This window comes from Thamnophis elegans, chromosome 2 (genome assembly GCF_009769535.1).
Source record: "Thamnophis elegans isolate rThaEle1 chromosome 2, rThaEle1.pri, whole genome shotgun sequence".
Lineage (NCBI taxonomy): Eukaryota > Metazoa > Chordata > Lepidosauria > Squamata > Colubridae > Thamnophis > Thamnophis elegans.
This window is the reverse complement of record NC_045542.1, coordinates 126714668-126737629: the sequence shown is the minus strand read 5'-3', so window position 1 is coordinate 126737629 and position 22962 is coordinate 126714668. Positions and strand designations below refer to the sequence as shown.

Genomic DNA, 22962 nt, shown 5'->3' with positions numbered 1-22962 from the left:
ACTCAACAGAAGGGGTTTCATTTGCTGAAGACGCCTTATTTAATTTATTAATTATATACATTTCTGTGATGATTTTTCAACCACAATGGCATATATTTTATAACAAGCAAACGTGGTGCTTTAAAGCAGCCTCCATAAATAGGGTAGAAAAACGGAAAATCCTCTAACTTTTTGTAAAATCAGATCTGCTTTGGAAATTTGAAGTAAAATTTCATTGACCGGAGAGGTTCCTCCTTAAAGTAGCTATTGACACCTCCCCTCATCAAAGATCCACCATGGGCCTGAAAATCTTGGAGAACAAGTGCCTAACCGTGGTAGTGCAGTGGTTAGAATGCAGTACTGCAGGCTACTTCGGCTGACTGCTGGCTGCCGGCAGTTCAGCAGTTCGATTCTCACCGGCTCAAGGTGGACCCAGCCTTCCATCCTTCCAAGGTGGGTAAAATGAGGACCCAGATTATTGTGGGGTTCTAGCTAGCTCTAGCCAGTCCTGGACTGGGAGACCCTAGTCACAGTAATTCATGCACTTATTGTCTCAAGTCAAATTACAGCAATATATTCTACATGGCTGCAACTGGAAAATACCCTCATTGTATACAATAGCATCATTGTATGGGTACTGCATTGGTTACCACAGGTTTATAGGTAGAATTCAAGATATCTATAGATATGAACTTAAGCTATAAGGGACTCATATAGCTTGGCACTTAGATAGCTCAGAATTGCCTCCCTTGTATAGAAATGGCATCTCTTGTGTACATCCCTGCCAAGTGCACACATCCCATTGTTTTTAAATAGATTTTTAGGGCTTTGTTATATGAAGAATGTGCAGATAATGCTTCTTAGATGCACTCCTTATTTTAGTAATCCCCCTCCTCAGATTAAGCTGAGACCCTCATTGTGACACTTCTGGAAGTTAATCAAGGTACTTGTTCTGCAAGACATTTGGAGAATGGTCATCGTTTGCTTATTGCACTATTATTTAATTATTTTGGAGTTATGTCAGTATATCTTTATGATGTTGACACAACTGGGGGTTGCTTTCTGCATGCAAATAAAGCAAATAAACCAAGCAGAGTAACAACACAATTCAAGATCACAGGAATGCCCAAAAACAATATATGTATGCCAGCTAATTGGACAATCCAAAAGAACACACAAGACTGCAAATAGTTGAACACAATACAAAGCAGGCTGGAAATCTTCGTTGATACTTACAGCATCGTATAAAGAATACAACCATGATGGCCAGGAAGTCATACTAGCACAGTGAAACTTGCGCTGTTAACACAAACACATTTTCTTTATTATAGATCTATACTTTTGTACATAACAATGGTGAGAGTGTTCCTCTAAAAAAAGTCAGCCAATTTAAAATATTTCATAGAATGATGTCCTTTTCCCTCATAATTTATCTTGCAGTGGCATTGCTATTCACCTCGGTTCTCTATTACCAGGAAGAAGCATGCTTTTGGAATTTCAAAACATTAATTGGAAGCAGCAGAAATTTGCTTTAAAATGAATTAATAGCATTCCCAAGCACGAATACTTCTGAATTAAAAATGACACACATACACTAACTTGAGGCACCATCTAATTAGTTTTCACAGTATTCATTCCAAGGATTGTATTTACTCACACATCGTCAGTATTATTTTAGAAGTAGTAATTTCTACAAATTCTAGCAATCAAATCCAAGGAAAATTGGATACAATCATAGGATAGAATAATCCTGAAAGTACACTGTCGTTTTTTCATTTGCTAAATTCGGTCTCTTTAACTAATGGTGAGCCATAGCCACTCCTCAATTAGCAGTTACCTTGTTTCGTGACCATTTGGGAATACTACCTTAATAGTAATAATAAAAAATAAAAAATTCCAAGCAATGCTGACACTTGCAACCAGATTTCTGCAATTGATAAGAATGCATGCCAAAGTGAGAGTAACCCTGGCATTGCTGCATAAAATAACTTTATCTGAATAAGATGGCAGCAACCAATGACCTTTGGAACATCTCTCTCTGTCTTCATCATGTGTTCACTTAGCGACCATTTCGCTTCTGATTTATGGAATGGACTGTGGTCGCCAAACAAAGAAAGCGTGTTCAGGTAGGTAGCCCTTGACTTACAACCACGTTTGAGCTCAGGATTTATGTTGCTAATTTGTTAAGTGACTTTTGCTCCCGTTTTACAACTTTTCTTGCCACATTTGTTAAGTGAATCGCTGCAGTTGTTAAATTAGTAGCACGGTTGTGAAGTGAATCTGGCTTCCCCATTGACTTTGCTTGTCAGAAGGTTGCAAAAAGGGATTGCACGACCCCGGGACACTGCAACCGTCATAAATGTGAGTCACCTGTGAAGTATCCAAATGATAAATCACCATGTGACCATGCGAGCGCTACAACATTCGTAAGTGTGAAAAATGGTCATAACTCACTTTTTTGAGCCGTTGTAACTTTCAGCAGTCACTAAACAAACTGTTGTAGGTCAAGGACTACCAGTTTACTATGGGCATGTGGTGCAAATAAATTAGAGAAAAATTACTGTTTGGCAAAGTTGAAGGAAGGGAAAGATAATCTGACAGTGGATTGATAGGATCAAGGAGTTTCCTGGAGTGTCCCATTAACCCATCTGCCTTCTGGGAAATCAATAAACCAAATACATTTCCATTTGTTTTTTCCAGTAGATAGCATTGAAAAGATCCATTGTCTCTAAATAAACAAATAAATAGTCTTTATGCAGTACAACTTACAGTGCTGATCATGCAAAATGCCAAGAATGAGGATACTGAATTCTTTTCATGAAAGTAGCACCCATTTCAATGGATACAAACCCATTTCAACAATAGATACAAAGTCAAGGCAAATCGCTCCAAATTTGATTGCAGAAAATATGACTTCAGTAACAGATGGTCAATGCCTGGAATGCTCTAGCCGACTCTGTTGTTACATCTTCAAAGCCCCATGACTTTAACCTTAAACTGTCTAGCATGGACTTCACTCCTTTCCTAAAAGATCTGTAAGGAGGCGTGCATAAGTCACACCAGTGTGCCTACCATTTCTGTCCTATTGTCCCCATTTATTCGTACCCATTTCCTGTGTTCATGTCCATGTTTATACTTATACTTGTTATCTCGAACATGCTTGACAAACTAAATAAAATTAAAAAAAATAAATTTCAGTCTTTTTCAGCCTGCACTGGATTATAACTCTCATCTTCCCCAACCACGACTATGTTAGCAGGGAATGAGTGTTAAAGCCCACCATATATCACAAGGGAAACAAGTTACCTTTCATCAACAAAGATAAACCAGAAAGTCATTACAGGTAGAAAAAAAAAACCCTTGCCTTTCTAATCATAAAAAGAGCATTGAAGAACCTGGCACTGGAAGATTATTCTAAGATTTTTAATAAGTTAGTTAAACTAGTGCTTTGGGGAATAATTGCATTTTTAACTCTGAACTAAAAAAAGTTATCACAGCAGGTGCACAAACAAGTCAAGATTATTATGAAAGCATGCCTTTACAAATAAAATATGATTGCTTTATGCTGACAGGGAAACAAAATTTTGGGGGATATCTGGCTAGAAACAGATAAGGACAAAAATGCAGGAAGATAGAAATTGTCACTACGCATCCCCAAAAGGCATAAGAAACTCATTAAAATATAAATATGTACATGACTGATATATGGAAGAACTATGCAGTCACAAATGCCACGGAAAGCAGCACTAATTTCAAAATTCAAAACTCTTTATCTATTTTTATATATCTAGGAAGAGAACACATTTCTTTCTGTTCTTCTCATCAAAGAACAAGCCATAGTTCCAGTTTTATACGGTTTTACTTTTAATATAATTTAATTTGAATTTGGGACAAGAGAAAATTCTTGTAAAGCTTTACGTTCTTGGTTTTCAAATACATTTTTAAACTCTTCCTTTTATTGCTTTGCCCTACTTTGGCAGGATTTTATATGAATATGTTTTAGCATCTTATTCTCCAGAGAATTTTAAATGTCAACTTAAGATCTACTTATCTTTAAATATATAATACAGCTCTGTAGGAGAAGAGCTAATTATCAGGATAAGTTCTATTCCTGAAGATTTCACTGATTCATTAAACACTTTTGTGCCTTTTTGTCATTGTTGACTCCTGATGATTGTCTAATCTAATCCTTGCAGTTTTCTTGTCAAGATTTTAGAAGTGGTTTGCCATTGTGTCCTTCCTAGGGAAGACTGAGAACAACTAGTCCAAGGCCACCCAACTGGTTTTATGTCCCAAGATGTGACTAGAAGTCAGTTTCCTAGTTTTAACCTTGTGCTTTAACCTCTACACCAAACTGGCTCTCTTGTTAAACACTATACATCAGTGGTGGGATTCAAAAAAATTTACTACTGGTTCTGTAGGCGTGGCGTGGCTTGGTGGGCGTGGCAGGGGAACGATACTGTAAAATTTCCATTCCCACCCCACTCCAGGGGAAAGTTACTTCAAAATCCCCATTCCTTCTTGATCAGCTGGGACGCAGGAGGTAGGGAATTGATGCGGCAGGGCCAGTCAGAGGTGGTATTTACCGGTTCTCTGAATTTCCGCTACCATTTCTCCAGAACTGGTCAGAACCTGCTGAATACCACGTCTGCTGTACATGATCAAAATAGTTGCTGTAGCTTCTCCTAAAGGTTTTTTTTTAAGTGCCAGCAAATAACCTGAATTTCTATGGAGCGATTAAAGCCACTATAAAGAAATAGTTGCTAGTTTTATCCATTCTCCTTTCCCCTTGAAGTGATGTTTGAACATATGATATATTCATCTTCTCATTAGCCAAAATGTTGGCCTGGCCTATTAAAACTATATGCAAAGGTCTATACAAAGAACTTAAAGGGGCACTTTCTAAAGCATCTTGGAAATATTACAATCATTATGTCCTACAAAACAATTTAGCTACAAAATGGTACAAAAGATCATTATGGATTCCAGTCTGGTCCTTCAAATATGAAGAAGACATCAGATGAATTCAAAAGCTCAACTCCCACCCTGTAGAAATAAAGAGCAATTGCCTGCAGTCTATAAGCTACAATTAGAGGGAAAATGTCAAGAAATAATCAGAAGTAAAATATGGAGATTCTAGATGAAAAATGTAGAATGATCACTTAATATTTAGGTCAGATTTGAATCTAGTTGTGTTCTAATGAAACACTGTTGAATTAAACTAAGCGTATAATGCTTTTATTTCATAAAACAGGCTAATCGTGCCCATTTATATGCACGAGGCATACAGCCTGTAGGTTAAATGTCAGTAATCAACCTATCATCTTCCTCCAGTCTATTTATATAAACTTTTTAGATCAAATAAACAGGAAAATTATTCTCATGGGGTTAATGTATTTCAAACATCATAACTACAGTACATTCTGCATTAAGGTCAAAACTGCCAGCCAACCTGACCTTGAATAGCTATCCCTGAGAAAATTACATAATGAAAACTTCCATAAAATGCATTGCACAATGACCTTGTTCCATTAACACCAAGGCCTTTCATTATATTTCCCTTATCCTTGCCTCTCCCATTCCCTACATGCTCTGAATATAGATTGGTTATTGTAGGTATCTACAAGTTTTCCTAAGATATTTTTTAGCATTTCTGCAATTCTTATGCCTGTTGTTCTTCCAGCTATTAATCCATAAGCCTGTTGTGAATATATGAAATATAGCACATAATCAGACTGATCTTGAATTTGTCAATGACTCATCTGCTTTCATGGCCTGGTTTCATAAATACAGTTCATACCAAAACCCAATCTGATGCCTTCAACCTGGTGCTAAGAATGCAAATCTCAGAATTCCAAGGGTTTTTTTTTAGACTTTGCGCTGTAGGCTACAAATCCAGTTGAGCTACTGTTCTTTGCTCTACCAATCACTATTGAATGACATGATGGCTCGCATGTTCCCAACTGCAACTCTTCCAAACTGGTTGTCCAGTTGCAGATCCTAAAAGTGCTCCACTTGCTGGTCCATACTGATTCACAATTCAGGAAGCTGTACTCAGCAATCATCCAGAAGATGCTAGGTTGGAGAATAAGTTCAAACCCCCCACCCCACCCCATCATCACCTTAACTTTCAAATGTGTTATTTCAAATTTGTCTTTCTAATTTATATATATTAAAATGGTGTGGGTGTGTTCCAGCATAACTCTGGAACACCTCGAGAGCAATTTCAACCAAACTTAGTAGACAGGTGACTTACTCTCTGGAGAAAAATACTGTGGAGGTAAGACACCCCTTAGGGTGTATGTTCTGTTAAAATGCAGCCTGTTGTGCCTTTAAATGTCTTCTATTGTACTGCTGTAAAATGGCTTCCACTCTACAGCGGCAGTGGAGTTGCCATGGTAACAGCTTCACAGTACTCCACAAGGGGGCTCCTCTGGTAAGGGGAAAATTCCAACATTAGAAATTACATTTGGTCCAGATATTTTCCCCCTATAAATACCCAGACAACACCAGGCTATCGGCTAGTGTAAAAAAAAAATGTTGCCAAGCGCTGGTTTCAATGGATAAGCCACCAAAACAAACTGGCAGTTTGCTAAAAACAGAAGCAGCACTAGCAGTGGGTTGATAGATACCATCATATTTTTTTAAAGACATACAGAGATGGAATTTTTATTGATTTTTGAAATGTCACAAAAGAACATAATTAGCTTCTGACCTTTTGGTATTTCTGTCGCCATTGATGTATCTGGTGAACCTGCCATGTTGCAGGCTTAGGAGAAGGAAAAAAGTGACATCTGCTGCGGGATTCCAGCTGCACTGCGGCCATAGTTGAAGGAAGCACCTGCTCAGGAAGGATTTGTACTTTGGCCTGCTGTAGGCTGATAAAAAAAAAAAGCCACACTGTGAAAATTGTACCTATTCACTTCTATAGGAGACACAAGTATGCTTAATTATTTACATCTTTTAATTGCATAAATATCCTGGGAAAGCACAGGAGATCGTTGCATATTTTGATTCAATATTTTCTAAAAATCTCTATTTTATGATTTCATATAAATATCCTCCAACCATCTTTTTAACTTACACTATTTCAGAGGTTCCACAGCTATGTTTCAGTTGTTTCATATTAAACCTTAGCCTGTTCTTTTAAAATGGGAACCGTTCTAAAGCCAAATAGTAAAGTTTTAGTTCCAACATTTTTTGTGATTTCGTTTGGTTAATTTTGGTGTTATTTAGTAAACATAAAACCATAGGAAATGCATTTTTACCTGAATAGCCATTTAAGACACATGTGAAATAAAATCAGACCTAGCTCAAAATGAGCAGAAATAGAAAGTAACCTGTAATCTTGAGAAAACATTTCTTTTCATCCCTTCAATCATGTCCCATTCTCAAAGACTGCTTGGACAAGTTCCTGCATGTTTTTTTTTACTTGGGTTCTTCAGGTCAACTAGTTGGCTTTGTGCTTAAGGCAGGACTAGAACTCACAAGTTCTTAGATATTAGCCTGTTGTCTTCACTATCGCTTTGGTATTATACAAGAATCAATGTTGTTGTTGTTATTTTTAGTACAACCTGGGAGGTTGCAGCACAGGACTCAGGATATCACTACACTAGAGCTCAGGATGTCATCACACAGCCCAATACCCAGGTCGTTACAACACAAAAGATTAATGGGCACACAGCTAGCACCTCAACCACACAGGATGTTACAAAACAGCCAATTAATCTGCATACATCAACTCCATCAACTAATCAAGATGTAACAACACAGCCAACCAACCCGCATACAGCAACAAAGCAAGCACTCCACATACCCCCACCAATATTTAGAGAAAGACAGCAGCTCCGATCACGCTTTGCTTGCACAAACACAAAGCCGAAGGCACCAGCCTGAAGATGGCAAGTGGGACTGATACTCTCAGTCTTACATGGGAAAAGACCCGAATATGCCAAGACCTGCATCTATCTATCTATATCTATCTATCATCTATCTATTATCTATCTATCTATCTATCTATCTATCTATCTATCTATCTATCTATCTATCTATCTATCATCTATCATCTATCTATCTATCTATAAATAATATGTATAAATGTGTATATGTATATATCAGGGGTGAAATTCAGCAGCTTCTGAAGAACCAGTAGTGGAAATTTTGAGTAGTTTGGAGAACCGGCAAGTACCACCTCTGGCTAGCCCCAGAATGGGGTGGGAATGGAGATTTTGCAAAATCCTTCCCCTGCCACGCCCACCAAACCACGCCCACAGAACCGACAGTAAAAAAACATGAATTTCACCACTGGTATATATGTATATGTATTGTATATATGATATGATGGACTGTATATATGATACAGTCCATCATATATTGTATCATATATACAATGATACGTATATGAAACTTCACGAGGGGTTGGTTTTAATGAATTTCAATCTTCCATTTTGATTTATGATCCATAAGCTGTGTGGAATCATAAGGAGAGATTAGCATGCAGTTAGTCTTATTCACAATTTATCATAGACCATGGTGACTCTATCATCAAAATATGGTCTTGCTATTAAAATAATTCTTGCCCAATCTGAGCAGCTTGCTTGCTTGCTTGCTTGCTTGCTCATTCATTCATTCATTCATTCATTCATTCATTCATTCATTTTCTATAGTTACCCAACTCGACCAAGTGACTCTGATTATCTTACAATTCTAAAATTATAAAATAAAAACATCCACAAAATAAATATGAGCGGCAGCTATGATGACTAATCAACTAACAGTAAAGCCAAATAATGGAGGCTTCTTAACACATTCCGAGTCCCAGGTCAAGTTTTTAAAGCCTCGTGAAAGGCCAACATTTCCAGATGAGATTTCTTCATCTAAAGTCCACTACAACCAAGGAGAGAGTTTGGCATTTGAGTAAAATTACTATTATTATCTGGAGGAGGGAAATAGTGAGCCAAATAGGAACCAGCATTAATCTGATTTAATTAATTTCTTAATCTAAATAAAAATTAAAAACCCTAAATCCAATCAAAAATGTTGTTAGGACACAGGAGCAGATAATATATTATATCCCAAGTGTTTAATAATTTTCCATCTGTCATATTAAAATGTACAATTCAGCAGCAACATTTGGAGGGAGTTTGGAGTTTGCAAATTTATAAGGATAACAGACCTCTCCTCAGCAATCTGCACTTTGTAAAAGATCAGAACAGCTGGACAGTATTCAACATTAGGCCTATTCCAGATGATTAGCTTCACCGCAGCCAATCATGTGCCAACGTGAAACCCACACAAACAACACACAAACACCCATCTCCTGATTTCATTCAGACTGCATCTGTTTTATTTAGATGAAGTTGACTACAAATGTCAGAAAAGATTTATCATTATTTCAAAACATATTTTCTTAACACATACAGCTATACGTGACATTAATGTATGCTGCCATCTTGTGTTCCATTGGCTATACTCCTAGAATATTTTTTTTTTCAACTGGAGAAAATATGTACATTATTTTCAGTACACTGCACAAAAGAAATGATAGCTCACTCATCACATTTTAGGCAGAATTTCTTTTTCAGAAAGTGTGCTCTAAATGCCCATCAAATTTCACCTTTTGTGTGTATGCATATATATCCTCCTGTACAGATCATTCAATGTACAGGTTTTAGTGCACATTTCATTAGGATACAAACTGTTCTTAAACTATAATTCCAATGTTTTATTTGCAATCTTTGTACTATTGATTCCATATTTTCATATTTATATTTTATCTTTTAATGCATTCAAATTCATATATAGTTCAAGAAGAACAAACTGAGTAAGTTTGAGGTAATTCATAAAACAAGCTCGTTCCTCAGTCAGCCTTAATTAATTTTAAAACACTACGAAGTCTCTCAACTGGTAAGTATATGAAGGGATGTCTACAAAAAGAAATCCAAGGTTGAGGTCATACAAAATCCTGGAAAAAAAAACAACACTGCCATCGACTTCTATGTTTCTAAAACAATCCTGCGTAGTTGTGTTTGTATAGTCAATAGATGTGCCTTAATTTCTTATTAACAGTAAAATAAAAAGTGTTTAAACCTTAAATGTTGCTGTCATGAGTTCCATAAGCTAATATTTTTATGTCTCCATATTTTGTTTAAATTAAATAAATGGGATCATGGATAGTGACGTTAATAGGATTTTTCTTTGAAGATACTTAAACAGTGTTAAGATGTTTAAGGTGATTATTACTAAATACTTCAGCTACAAAAGCAAACACAATTACCCAGGATCAGGACCGTACAAGATTTCATATTAGAATAAGCAGCTTGTAAATAGAAATTCCTGAAGATTAAAAGTTGCTTATTTCACACTAATAAAATAGTAAGAATATATTGGATGTTAAAATGAGTATCTGTTTAACAAGAATAAATAGCTCCTTTCTTACCCAAAGAATATATTGGATGTTAAAATGAGTATCTGTTTAACAAGAATAAATAGCTCCTTTCTTACCCATCAGCTTGAGTTCTTAGCTCAAGTACTTTAAACCGCTGCCTTCCCACAGCTTTTACTTTGACGGTCTCAATTCCATATTTCTGTTCTTCTCGATAGGCATAAATTTCAGCTGTTGTTCCAAAATGTGCTTCTCTTTCAAGTATGTTGCTAAAAAAAAAAAAAGTTAGAATGAGCGAAAAAGGAGCAACTTGCAGCATAATGTTTTCACTGCCCAGACACATCCCCAATATTATCAGAATCTATTAATCCTTGAAAACTATACATTGTAGGGCAGGAATTACAAAAATTATTTACTTACAAGGATGGTGACAGGTTCTAACTATTATCAGCAGTGGTCAAAGCCGTAGCAAAAAAAAAATCTCCTTAAAGCAAGTGACAGTATACTCAAAATCAATGAAAATTTAAGCATACTATAGAAATGTATGGAGTAAGTAGTATTATAAATAATTGAATACAAGAAATATTACAAAGAAAAGTTTGACATACCTGACTCAAGGAGTAAGAAACAAAGTTTGGCTCTTTTTTTTTTTTTTTTGACATATCACAACAGAAAATCCTAAACAAAAAGGGCTCTTGATATTTTTGCTTTGACATTCAGCAGAGACACTGAATAATACTGCATCGCTAAATCCCCTCAAAATCACAATTATATAAGCTTCGCTGAAGGGGTTTATATAATTAACCTTTGCTCTGCCCCAAAGCATGGGAGAAATTATTTCTACAATAAGGACTGCATAGATGAGTCATATTAATATTTAGTCATGTAATATACAAGTTCAACTAATTTCTTCAATATTAAATTTAAATAGGACAATTCCTATTCAGTCTGAGATCATAGCATGTACTCCAGACCTTGGAACTGCAAATTTATTTACATATTTACCTGTATGCAAGAACAGCAAAGGTTCTGTCTCTTTGTATTAAGTTCCGAACCATGCTAACCTCTTGGGGACGAAAAAGCTGAAGAGGTAATGTTTGCCCAGGAATCAGCATTACCATAACATGGGGTAAAACTGGAATCGTTTGACAGCTATCATCATCATGGACAGTCCTTCCATGAAATTCTTCCATGTCTGATCCTAAATACTTCCATTTAAAAAAAACAAACAACCACAATTAAATAGGAGTAATTATCAGTTTCGTTTGCAACATATAAATAACAAAACCTAAAGAGAATGCTGGAACAACTTCAGAGAAACACAGTATAAAAATATTGACACTTGATAGTAGAGCAGCTACTAGTAGTTTTGAGCAACACTACTGAAAAAGAATACACCATGTAGTAACACAAATATCTATGTAGAGTCATGGTTGGAATCATCCAGGTCATGGTTGTCCTAAAGGTACTTTTTCCAAAAGGCAACTGGACTTTCTTGGTTTTGAAAACATTTTGCTTCTTCCATTCTAACTAACTGGTGGGGAATGGAAGAAGCTTCTTGGATGAGAAGTGAAACGTTTTCAAAAGAAAAACCAAAGAAAGATTTCGTTTTGGAAAAAGCACCTTTGGGATAGTAACTGAAATACTTCATAAAACACTTGTGATTGTCTAAATGTTTACTGAAACAAATGTTAAGTGTGCCTAGCCTCATTTCTTTTCTTATTTTTTAACATTCTGGTTCACTCTGTATACAATAACCAAAATATATAGAATGTTCCAAGACAAGGAACACATTTTCATATTCAGTTCTCCTGCTTACATATTCACTTCAGTCAAAATACTGTCTGTTTAGCCGCCACGAGTCTAAATTTATTTATACTGGAAAATAAATATTATATAAAAATAAATAAATCTGCTTGCTAACTAATAATCCTGAGCATGTGCACAAGCAAAACGGATACTTGCTAGCATTATGATTTTAGGTATGCTAATTCCAAAGAAACAGACTGTTTTTAAGTTCAATAAGCCTAGAAAAAGGCAAGCAGATATTCTATGATAGCGCTGTTTACATACCACATGAGAGGTTGGCAGGCTAGTGTCAAAGTTAATGATGTTTGGCTTTTCAGCATCTGCAGCATCTTGATCTTCAACTTCCATTTCAACGTCATCCTCTTCCTCACTCTCGGCTAACAAGTCCAAAAAAAGGTTAAACGTATTTTTAAAACTCATAAAAATATCATAGCTCAACATTAAAGCACAAAAATTAGTACATCTTTTTCATCTCTTTTCACTGTACTTTTTCACTATACAACAAAAACCATTTTAAGTTTCATGTATGCCCTACCATGTGGCTAGAATATCAAAAGAATGGAACACCAAGAAAATATTATTGCATGTTTAGAAATGGAGAACTATGTTAAAACAAAGACAAGGCTATGCAGAGTTATTTGATCATTATTCTGTTCCTACTACAGCCCATATTTGAGAGTGATTTTTGAACTTTGAAAAAATTGTTTCAGTAGAGCTAGGATATTAAGCTCAGAACTGTTCACAATTATCACTATTTCTTACATATTTCATCAACATGCCTCAGTTTTTATTTTATGCATAGCGTTAAGTAAAAAATTTTTTTTTACTTCTATTCTATTTGTACATTCTATTTAACCAGTGGTTCCCAACATGGGGCCCACACTCCTCAGGGGGGCAATGTGAACCTTGTTGAAACCAAATTAATGGCCTTTTAGACGTCTTCTGCGGAGTAGAGTTCACTTTTTGAGTAAAACAGAAAGGAAAGAAAGTAGTTGATGAACTTGCACCGTATATTGGCTGAGGAATTAAAAGCTTCTGGGGAAGGATGACTCATTTCACTGCAGATACACCATGGAAAAACACCCCAAGAGACTTCAATCTCCTTTCAGTAATATCTCTGAGGGATGCACGCACTCTTTTCCTGTATTATCCAAAGATCTGAAATGCCTTAAAAATAGCTAATGTCAAAATAACACAGGTTTCTACCAGGACATGGCAGAAAAAAAAAGAAACAAGTATTTCCCTTTCACTTGGATTTTTAAGGGTTGCATCAGGACAGATCCACCTTCCTTCAATGAAGCATTTTTCAATCCACAATGCTTGCAACTAGGTCAGCTTTATCCCAACCTGTCTTCCAACTCTTAAAGAATTTTGTTATAAATATAAATGAGGAATAATATAAATGTAATATAATGTAAATGATTAAGAATATAAATAAGGAATAATGTAAATATAATGCAACGTATTAAGAATTTTTCAGTAAGCGAAGGTGTATAGGTAGTCCTTGATATACAAACATTCATTTAATGACTATTCAAAGTTACAACAGCAGTGAAAAAAAAGTGTCTCATAACCGTTTTCTCACTTACGATCACTGCAGCACTCCCATGGTCACATGGTCAAAATTCAGAAGCTTGGCAACTGGCATGTACTTATGAGGGTTGCAGTGTCCCGGGGGTCATGTGATTACCTTTTGTGAGTCTTTGACAAGGAAAGCCAATTGGGAAACCAGATTCATTTACTAACTTAACAATTGAAGTGATTCACTCAACAAATGTGGCAGCACAGGTCATAAAATGGAGCAAAACTTGTCTTGCTTAACAATGGGAATTTTGGGCTCAATTGTGGTTGTAAGTTGAGGACTATCTGTAATGTTAAGGTACCAATCTAGGAGCAAGGAGATCCAAGTTCTAGTCCTCCTATAGACAGGGAAATAAGCTGGGCGAGCCACACCCCCTTAGAATCAAGTTCTACAACAAGCCAACTAGAAAGCAAAAATTCTTCTTAAATTATGCACTGATGGTTTTTGCTGTATGCAAGCTAAACGCAAAAAGAAAAAGGAAAAAAAAATCAGAAAACCAGGGCAAAACCTAGAATAACTATATTTCAGGAAATGAAGCTATTCAACAAGATACCACTATTACTAAATGCAGTTAATTTGTAATAACACATCCTATATCCTATTTAGCTTTCTAAGCTGGAACACACAGAGCAATTTCGATCATGGCTTTATTGCAGTCTCTCTATTCAATTTATATGAATCCTGTTACGTTTGCATTACACAACCAATTCTACACGCATAGCCCCACCCCTCCAATTATAATCTGCCCCAATTGATCTTCTAGAGTTTAAAGTGAAGATGCACAACCTTCCTTCCAAGAATTAGCAGCTGGCTGGCTGTTTCACAACTGCAAGGGGAAAAAACACCTTGGGAACCCACTGAAGGATTCCAGGAAACTTGCTGAATACTGTAGTTTACATCCTTTAGAGATACATGAAATCTGCAAAGTCAGCAGGCCTTGAATTATGCAGTGTCAAAGTGACACAGATATGGCCCCATTATGACACCAAACAGCAGTGGTAATGGAAATAGAAGTTTTGTTTCTCAAAATACACAGATGCAAAGCAAAAGGCACACATTCTTCACTAGGAAACTTAACTAATTTAATGCGTTAGGATGCAATTTAGTCAGTTTGGCTCTTGCACCAATATGGAATTCAGACAGAAGAAAAACCAAACAGCAATTAACAGAGAGAGATCAGGATACAGTGATTGTTCCATATAAAAGCAACTGAACATCAAGCAGAACCACACTTCAGTAAGCCTATCTTTCCCGTACTCCAGTGGTGGCGAACCTGTGGCATGCAGAGCCCTCTCTGTGGGTACATGCACTGTTATACCAGCTCTGTTTTGGGTCTCTGCCGCACATGCTTCCCACTGCCCAGCTGGTCTTTGGGTCTCTGCCATGCATGTGTGGGGCATGCACATGCATGTGCCTACGCCTTGCAGTTTGAGGGCATGCATGCACTTAGGGCACTCAGTGTCAAAAAGTTCGCCATCACTATTCTACTCATACAACAATATATGGAAACCTCTATTTTTCAACTTATATGAAGCTTGCTACTCTTTTCTCATTTTAAAATGAAAAAAACGTTACTCCACCCTACTTTTGAAGAAAGCTAACCAAAGGAGATAACGTGACTCTTTTCAAAATGAAGAGCAGTATCACTGCCACACGGTACTGGGGACAATGCGAGATTAAGTTCTCCATTTGCACCCGAAAAACTGATAGGTTAGTGCCCCTCCTCAAGCATAGAAGCTTCTGCTGTAAATATCTATTTCTGAAAAATAATTAATTGCTCCAATATCTATTAGATATTAATCCTAAAAAGAGGAAAATGGGCAGGATAAATCCACTTAGCCTTCAATATAGCAAGATATTCTTTAGTCAAGCTTGATTCCTGGTGAGCACGTCTCTGTAATTTTCTTAGCGGTAATAGGGCAAAGGTTTGGTTTGCCATTGCTTTCTTCCCAGATTTTTTTTTTGGCTTCCAGACCTAGCCCACAGCCTACGATTTCTTGGTCTCCATTCCAAGTATGAAGTAAGCACAGTTTTGTTTACACTTCTGCAGCCAAAAATTCTACAGTTTGACAAAACCATATAAATCTTCCCTCCCTTCCTTTTTTCAGGTGAGTCAAGGTAGCCTGGATGTTGCCAAACACAAAATGTTCAGGCCCTTATAGTTTTAGTGTTTAGAAAAAGATTGCAGATAATCCCTTATGATCATACAATGTATTAACTTTTCTGTAAAAAATATCTTCTCTCTTTAAAATTCAGTAATCAAGTCCTCATAACGGGGATGCCAACACAGAAGAGCTAGAGTTACCTGTGGGCTTCTAATATATGATATAATATCCTGAAAAATTTGCTGAAGAATTTTAAATTTTAATAGGACAAATGAAGAAAATTAAATATATACAAAGTAATCTTTAACTTTAGTTGATTACTTAAAATTGATATTGAAACAAATTTAGGGTTTTTCCTGCCTTGCCAGTTTGTTTGAGCATCACTTACTTTCTTAATTCAACCACTGCTACTAGTTCTTGGTAGTATTGGGTCGTGGTGGTGCAGTGGTTAGAATGCAGTACTGCAGGCTACTTCTGCTCACTGCCAGCTGCCAGCAGTTTGGCAGTTCGAATCTCACCAGGCTCAAGGTTGACTCCATCCTTCCGAGGTGGGTAAAATAAGGATCCAGATTATTGGGGTCAATATGCTGACTCTGTAAACTGCTTAGAGAGAGCTGTAAAGCACTATGAAGTAGTATATAAGTTAAATGTTAAGTGCTATTACTATTTGGTCTGAAAAAAGTTGTGTGGTTTTTGTTTTGAAAAATGTTCACTTCTAATTTATTTCATCTGCCATAACAAAAAAAAATGCTCACAACTCATCAACATGCTATCCCTTATTATTCACATATTCCACTAAAAGATTTGTTCAAAAAGCACTAGTTGCATTATCAATAAATTGTCTAATAGCACAGATCAAGAAAGCACATCTGTTGTAAGTGAGGAAACAGCCCCAATTGTTTATCAGTACTCAGGCTGGTAACTAAGAAAGAAAAACTACTAAGCAATTATGTTAATACTCAGTAGGACTAAATTTGGTAATTGTTTTTACAAACTATCCAGGAACTGCATACATTGACTCTAAATTCCATGGAGGAAAAAGGAGAATTTGAATCTGATAAACTTTATAACCTTCAATGAAATATGACTTGTACTGGAGTAAGCCAACTATCATGGATCACTGCTATGCAGATTGCATTTCATTACTGCTGAATATGGGTTCCTAATATTGTTGTTGTTAGTTGCATAGGTTGAATAGCTGCTTTACTCAGAATTGTTCTAAAATATGTTCTCCCAAAGAGCTTGGATTCCACAGACTTTCAAGAAACTACCTATTTCTATTTTCTTGTTGCTGTTAGTTGAGAAGTCGTGTCTGACCCATTGTGACCCCATGGACGTTCCTCCAGGCCTTCCTCTCCTCTACCATCCTCTGGAGTCCATTTAAGCTCATACCTACTGCTTTGGTGACTCCATCCAGCCACCTCATTCTCTGTCATCCCATTCTTCTTTTGCCTCAATCTTTCCCAGCATCAGGCTCTTCTCCAATGAATCCTTCCTTCTCATTAGGTGGCCAATGTATTTTGAGTTTTATCTTCAGGATCTGGCCTTCTAAAGAGCAGTCAGGGTTGATCTCCTCTAGGACTGACCGGTTTGATTGCCTGGCAGTCCAAGGGACTCACAGGAGTCTTCTTCAGCACCATAGTTCAAAGTTCATAGTTCAAAGGCCTCAATTCTTGGCAGTTAGCCTTTCTTATGGTCCAACTTTCACAACCATACATTCCTAATATAGCATTCCCCGAAATCCCTGGGCAGGGACAATGAAGAAATTAAGATTATCGGAGACACCCATACAATTTTAAGAAACACTGCCCCACACAAAGTTGTAATGAGTCTCTGCTAAGATTAAGACTCTAGGGATCATTGGGAACACTGCTTCTATACCAACCTCCTGCTACACGGTGACCTCCCTTACCAGAGCTCCTTGAGCCTCTATCAGAATTGATGTTGAAATTACCCAAATTAATACTACTACAAAATGTTAAATGCTTCTTCTGGACATGAAAGCTCATGATTACTCTGACAACTATGGATCTGATAAAATTTGTTATGGGATCAAGTTACAGAAAGGTTCAGTAGTTATTGTAGAGCTTTTATTTCACAGCATTACCTAGAACTGGAGACGTCAACATCATTTCTTGCAAAGCACTCCATGTTTATATTAACTTTTATATAACCATTTCCTGCTATTGGACCAGTCCGTACCAGGAATTTAATGGAGTATTGGGATTTCAAAAGGAAGTTTAGGATTATTTTTGAGGCTTTGATGTTCATTACTGAACATCATGGATATTCATCTAAGGTATTCATCATTGTTTTGAGGGGATAGACATATCCTTGGACTGAATTGCACCTTTGCAGCCTGTGTCCCTAGATCAGGGGTCTCCAATCTTAGTAATTTTAAGACTCGTGGACTTCAACTCCCAGAATTCTCAGCCAGCCATGATGCTGAAGAATTCTTGGAGTTGTAGTCCACATGTATTAAAAGGACCATGTTTGGCAACCCTGCCTTAGATAGCTGAAAGATCCTTGATCGTCTGAGGAGCAAAAGTAAAGGCAGAAAAGGAACCTGGAACACAGCTGGAGAAACACAAGGAGTGAATCTAATCAACACAGGCAAGATCCTTTCTTAAGAATTATCTTGTGACAGTAAGAGGAGCAAAACACAATTCTTCCCTTCCCATTATATATGGCGACAGATCTTCAGTGGCCTTGTTCAGGTTAACCCAATCCTTCCTGGGAAAGAAGAGATCTCTGTGAAATGCTTCCTTGACTGAAGAAAGTTTACTTCCAGCTTCCAAAGAGGCCGTGATCCAACCCTTCTCAAGAAATCTTTCCAGTTCTAACAATACTGTATATTTTCATTTGGTTTCTACCCTTCTTTTTTTGGGAAAGTTTGTTCAGAAGATGGCTGACCTGAAGCTTCAGAGAATTCTGGAAGAAATGGTTATCTATATCCCTTCCAGTCAGGCTTTATACTTGGATAAGTACAATACGACTTTCTTGAACTCTTGGTGCTTTTGGTGCCATTGATACACTGGCTTTGAGTTTTAACAATGGGAAGTGCAGCATTTTGTTGGTTCTCCTCCTTCCTCCACAATCATTTCCAGTTAGTGTTGAAAGGGAAGAAAAGATTTAACACAAGGGCCTTGCTTTATGGGATATCCCACCTAGGATTCTAGTCTTACTCTGGTCTTATTTAACTTCTACATGAGACTGATGGGCAAGGTCATTACAGAATATCCAATTATCTACCTCCACACTAGTCCAACCAAGAAATGCCATCAAGATTCTTTCTTGTGTCTGGAGCTGTAGAGTCTGGATAGAGAAAAACAGGTTTTGGCTCAATCTAGCAAAACAGAGTGGCTGTGAGTTTTGGGTTCATTGACTCTGAAAATTCTACATGTTTGGTCCTTGAAAAGGTCATACTCCCCTAAATATAATTGATACACACTTTGGCAATCCTTTTGGACTCTCAGATCCTGCTGGAAGAAGTGGCAGACACGAGAACCTTTGTATAAATCCATCTTGGACATCAACTGTATCTCAACCAGGAGAACCTAACAATCACTCACTCACTTCATACACCTCTAAATTGTTGCAATATACATTATATGGGGCTGTCCATGAAGCTTTAGAAAATTACTCAGAAATGGAAATTGATTCAGAGTATAGTGGAGCTAAAACATACGGATCCATGAAAAACCATTATTTCACAAGTTGCATGGTTCCCTATAAGTTTCTGGGGTGTGATTCAAGGTTTGTGACTTGTATGTCTCCAATTATCTATGCTTATCCCATGAGAATCAGTAGACTAGGCATGCTTCAAGTCCCTTCCATGAAACATCATCATCTAGTGGGATTCAGGACCATTCTCTGTTGCAATGCCTGCCCCACAGAACATCATTCTCCATGTGGTTTGGATGACCCCAATCTTTCTATCCTTTCCCAAAGTCCTAAAAACTTGCAAATGAGCTATGTATTGACTGGCCTGAGTTGTTCCTATTATTATAATTATTCACATTATACTATTTTCCTGTTCTTTCAAGTTCCAAAATCGTATTTTATCTTGTGCCGAGTTCATTTTCATATTTCTTCAAATCGTAAATCACCAAGTTTGTTCTTGCAAATTGAGTGGACATATAAAGCTAATAAAACAATAAGTACAAAGTGTATTTCATTACTGTTCTAAGTACCTGTTAGCCTGTGCATAGAACACTTTAGGAAAGCACATTAACAACTCTGTGAACACAGCTTTGGGACATTTTACACATTTTGCATTTGTAGACCTTTTTTTTGTTTTTTATTTGAAGGTTGTAAATTTCAAATCACTATAAACTTCCCCTTCCTTTTTACATCAAAAATTAAGTAGTCTACAGCAAACAGCAAGACCTCATACTTTGTTTGATTTCTATGTAAAGCTATCTTCATCTTTAATTTATTAGGGGACAATTTTAATTTCATGTAACATGTCCTTCTTCAGTTTAAAAACACTGCTTCTGCTTTCATAGGGTCACCGCAGAAAACACCATTTGTATAGCTTTCTGCCCCTCTAAAGTTATCTGAATGGAAAAGGAGGGAATGGAAGACTGCCTTACAAGATAATTTGTAAATCAAATAAACAATTATTTTGTTTTGATATTACAGTGAATACTCAGGAAAAAATATTTATACCATATCATCCAGGTCAGCTGTTAAGCTGAAAATGCAAATTATAATTTATAAACATACTATACAATTATAATTCCGGGTAAGGGATAAAAGGGCAAGAAAAATTATGTACCATATACATGCAGGGGGGGAGGGAAGGAAAGCATTTTTGTTTAGAAAATGACTAATGGTGACTAATGAGATACAAAATAATGTAAAAATAGGGGGTGGGGAGACTAAGGCATGTAACCAAATTGTCTGAGATAAGTATCAGAACAGATTACTTTCAAGCAACCAGGAGTGCTTTCCAAAAACCAAGTATGCTCATAATCATTTACTTAAAAGGGTTCTTTAAAAAAGCTAAACAAATCCATGAAAATGTCAAGGATTTCCAGGCAGGCAAGTAAGGAGGGCAGCAAAAGGTTTTGTGGTTGGTTGTTGAAGTATGGAAATCTTTCCCTAGAAAAACAGCAGAGGGCTGTCTGCCTACATTTTCAGTATTAAACAGCTTAAGAGAGAGGCCTGTGTTTCATGCTGACCAAAATGACAAATCACCTTTTCTGCATCCAATGTAAATAGAAAGGCTACCAATTTTTACAGTGAGACTATATTTACAAGGGTCTATAATAATTTGGTGTAAAATGCCCATGTTCCAAAGTCTTGGGTGTCCAAAATAATCAAAAACTAATTGATTGGCCATATCTAAGTCAAAGCAATTTTTTTTAACTTTCTAATTCATTTTATATTGTGCCCCTAAATAGTATTCTTATTTTTTTTAATTATTATATCTTTGAAAAAGAGATTTTAATATTGTGGCCTTACAAGTTTCTGTACCCCACCTCCTTGTATCATAGACACCCACATTATTATAGCTCTGAATGTTGTTTCTAGCACAAAGTATCATAATTATCAGCAGCTTAATTCCTTTCCCCCTTTGTCATGGTTCTCCCAAAGATGTCATGCAGCTTCCTGGCAAGATTCCTGTGCATTTGACAGCAGTGGGATCAGAAAGTCCCCCTCCCCCACCCAGTTTCAGATCTCTCTTCTAAGATACACAGGAACTGCTCAATAGGAACGATTCATCCCGCATCCTGCCTTTCATTTAATCCGTCCTGGTTGCAAATTCTGCCTTGCTCCATCCCTCTTCACCGTCCCAATACTACAATTCCTTGGGAGCTCATGCCCTCAAAAAGTAGTCCAGGATGAAAAATGTTTCCTGATCTCATTTCCTTGACTATCAAAACAAATCAAACATCCTTCCCCCACCCACCACCCCATTCACACAGACTCAGCTCGTCCCTTCTCTGGATTTAGACGCATCAGGTTCCCAACGCAGGACTTCGGTCCCTAAACCGTCCACGATTCAGCCCGGGTTTGCCCTCTTTCAGGCCCAGACTTTGCCCTTTCGCTTCTTCCTTTTGCCCCTGCCTGGCCTGAAACCCAGATTGCGCCCAATCCAAGCCCGTGCCCACGTCTTGCAGAGCTTCAGGCCTTTCTCCCCTAGTCGGTGGGAACGACAAACTGGCATGTCTCCCCATTCCCTTTCTGCGATCTCCTCCTAAAAAACACCCGACCGCCTGTTTCAGGGACCCCCCCCCCCGATCGCCACCCCTTCCACTTCCCCTTCGTCCACCCCAAGCGCTCGCCGCCGCGCAAAGGAGGCTCCCCGGTGCCCATCGGCGTTAGGCAGGGACGGCTATTACCAGGGAGGATCTGCAAGTGGTTTCCCATGTTGTTATCCTGTTCTCCGCCTCCTTCATCTGCGGCCATCGCTGTTTACCCGGAGAGGAGTCTGGGAAGGCGCCGTCGGCAGGGGCGGAGGCGGCGGAGGAGGAGGAGGAGGAGGAGGAGGCGGCCCCTGGGAGAATTGCTCCGCGGCTGCCCCCAGCGGCTCGTCTCGCCCGATAGCTTCCCGAGAAGGTACAGCATCTCCCAAGAATGGAAACAGCGGCCACGTCTGAGACAGAAGGCGCGCCGGAGGTTTGACCGCTCCGCTTCCACATGTCCTTGTTTGGATTGGAAAAAGGAGCAGGCGAGGAGGTTCTTCCTTCTTGCTAGTCAATAGGCGCAGTCTCATAAAAGCCTTCAAGCAGCCGCTCGTGGGTTGCTTCTCACGGGTGTTTAAGCCTCTGGAAATGGAAACCAAGCAGATTATTCTCTATATTTCTACCTGGGAAGCCTGGGGCGGTGGGTAGGAGGGGGAGGGCTGTAGCCCCTCCCACTTTTTACTCGAAAATATTGGGGTAAGAAAAAGTGAAAAGTATCCAGGCTTCAAAAGTTTGACTGATTCTGCTTATGATTGATTGATGTATGCTTCATTTTTAAAGGGCCATCTCCATGGGATAAACTGTTTAGAATAACAGAGTTGGAAGGGAGGTCTTCTAGTCCAGTGTTTTTCAACCTTTTTTGTGCAAAGGCACACTTTTTTCATGAAAAAAATCACGAGGCACACCACC

At 37.7% G+C, this 22962-nt stretch overlaps 1 protein-coding gene across 1 annotated transcript in view; it reads right to left on the bottom strand.

Moving 5' to 3' along the window:
- Window positions 1-22326, bottom strand: part of CRBN (cereblon) — a 30919-nt gene extending 8593 nt beyond the window's left edge. The window contains exons 1-6 of the mRNA XM_032209920.1: window positions 22210-22326; window positions 12437-12549; window positions 11369-11571; window positions 10483-10632; window positions 6695-6857; window positions 1216-1278 (exon numbers count right to left, since the gene is read on the bottom strand). Coding sequence (XP_032065811.1) covers window positions 1216-1278; window positions 6695-6857; window positions 10483-10632; window positions 11369-11571; window positions 12437-12549; window positions 22210-22276 — 759 coding nt within the window. The 5' untranslated portion in view covers window positions 22277-22326. The remainder of the gene's footprint in view (window positions 1-1215; window positions 1279-6694; window positions 6858-10482; window positions 10633-11368; window positions 11572-12436; window positions 12550-22209) is intronic.
- Between the last annotated feature and the right edge of the window lie 636 nt (window positions 22327-22962).